Below are 2,121 nucleotides of genomic sequence, written 5' to 3'. Positions count from 1 at the left end.
TTTTTTTTTAAATATATATATATATATATATATACATATATATATTTATATACATATATATAATATTTATTTATTTATTTATATATATATATACATATATATATACACACACACACACATATATATATATATATGTGTGTGTGTGTATACACACACACACACACACACACACACACACACACACACACACATATATATATATATATTTATATAAAGGGCATTATTACAGAAAAATAATAACGCCACACAGTGGACTTCTCAAAATAACCACATTTAGTACCTAATGCGAGGAAAAAACAACCAACAGAAGATGACCAACTTTCTTTTAAATAAACTTATAGACACACACACACATTTAACCCAAAGTAGAACTTACGATATGAAATTTATTCTTTTTACATTTGAATCTATATCTGATGAGATGCGTATATTTTACATGAAATGTGTTGTAATAATACAAAATCCCATGAGACGGTGGGTTGGTAGATTTCTTTGCACTCGACTTTGCTTTTCATCCTTTCGGAGTCAATAAAATAAGTTTCTGCTATATGGGATTACCAGTTGAGCACTGGCAGCGATGTAACTAATCACTCCTGCCTCCGATATTGCTGGCCTCGTGTCAAAATTTGAAATCAATAATTATATTTATGAAATATACATATACAATAGAAAATTGAAACGCACGTAACTAAATAATAATATATAATACGAAAAGCCCACTCTTGGACTTCGTATATCAAGTTAATTTATTTGCCCTGCAATTTCACTTTGTATGACGGTTTCCGTCAAGTTAAACTGTCTTCTTGTATGCACTCTGGTTGCCGGTATTCGCAGAGATGCTTACTGAGGATCTGGTTCCGTTTTAATAGTCCCTATATATATATATTTTTTCTTTTATTTGTTTCAGTCATTTGGCTGCGGCCATGCTGGAGCATCGCCTTTAGTCGAGCAAATCGACCCGGGGACTTATTCCATGTAAGGCTAGTACTTATTCTATCGGTTGTCAAGCAAGGCTAGGGGGACAAACAGACACACAAACATACACACACACACATATATACACATATATACACATATACACGACAACATCAATAACAACAACAACAACAATAATAATAATAATATATCTTACTTAGTGTTCTGCGCATTTTCCTTTTTCTTTTAGCTTATTTTGATATTTCGGTTTTTTTTTCTTTTTATCGGAGACAAAAAATAAATATTTTCTTTGAATAAAAAGCAAATCTGTAACACAAGACTAAATTGTCAGATTTTAGCCAGGAATTCAAGAATAATGCGTCAGGTATATAGAAAGAGCGAATAAGAAGTAAATATGAAGAGATGGTGACAACGAGATAGATAGATAGATAGATAGATAGATAGATAGATAGATAGATAGATAGATAGATAGATAGATAGATAGATAGATAGATAGATTAAAGCAAAAAGAGGGAGAAGGGGAGAGAGTGAAACGAGATAAAGTAGAAAGAAAAGAAAGATTAAAGAAAACAAATAAACAAAAAAAAAAGACAAACAATTATAACGGAGTGGAAAAAAGAAATCGAAAAATATTAGAAAAAGGTCAATGATTAAAAAAGATGTATGGATAGGTGGATAGATGGATGGGTGGAAGGAACACAAACTGGAGAAAAAAATGGTATTTATGACGTCATTGAAGTTGAACGTCATATCACTGCCAGAGCTACTACTACTACTACTACTACTACTTCTACTACTACTACTACTACTACTACTACTACTACAATAACAAATAATAATACTAATAATAATAATAATAATAATAATAATGTGATGCCCGGATGCAGTACCAGGCAGTGGCTCTCATGGTTTCTGATCTTAATTGATTGAAAGAGTTATCATGTACATTGTTTTATCTTGGTATAAAAGATGGGTTACAGCAAATATTCTGCTCAATACCACAGATTTGGTTGTCAGTTGTTTGACCATAACCAGTTGAGCATGTCCCTTGGTGGCTGACGATATGTGAATCTCTGATCATGAGCAGAAGTAGTGGGGGAGCATCATAGCCATGTGTTGAGAGGAATTCTTTGGGGTTTGGATAATTCACCTCTGGAAACATGGGTGTTTTGCTCAACATCCTTA

General features: G+C 32.4%; 1 protein-coding gene across 1 annotated transcript in view; it reads right to left on the bottom strand.

The window, feature by feature from the left end:
* The window catches only part of LOC106871607 (uncharacterized), a 14,681-nt gene that overhangs the window by 7,498 nt on the left and 5,062 nt on the right, over positions 1-2,121 (bottom strand). Inside the window, exon 2 of the mRNA XM_014918160.2 lies at positions 1,133-1,242. Coding sequence (XP_014773646.1) covers positions 1,133-1,148 — 16 coding nt within the window. The 5' untranslated portion in view covers positions 1,149-1,242. The remainder of the gene's footprint in view (positions 1-1,132; positions 1,243-2,121) is intronic.

The sequence above is a fragment of the Octopus bimaculoides genome, chromosome 8, assembly GCF_001194135.2.
Source record: "Octopus bimaculoides isolate UCB-OBI-ISO-001 chromosome 8, ASM119413v2, whole genome shotgun sequence".
NCBI lineage: Eukaryota > Metazoa > Mollusca > Cephalopoda > Octopoda > Octopodidae > Octopus > Octopus bimaculoides.
Note: the sequence above shows the minus strand (reverse complement) of the source record. Positions and strands in the feature narration are given on the sequence as shown.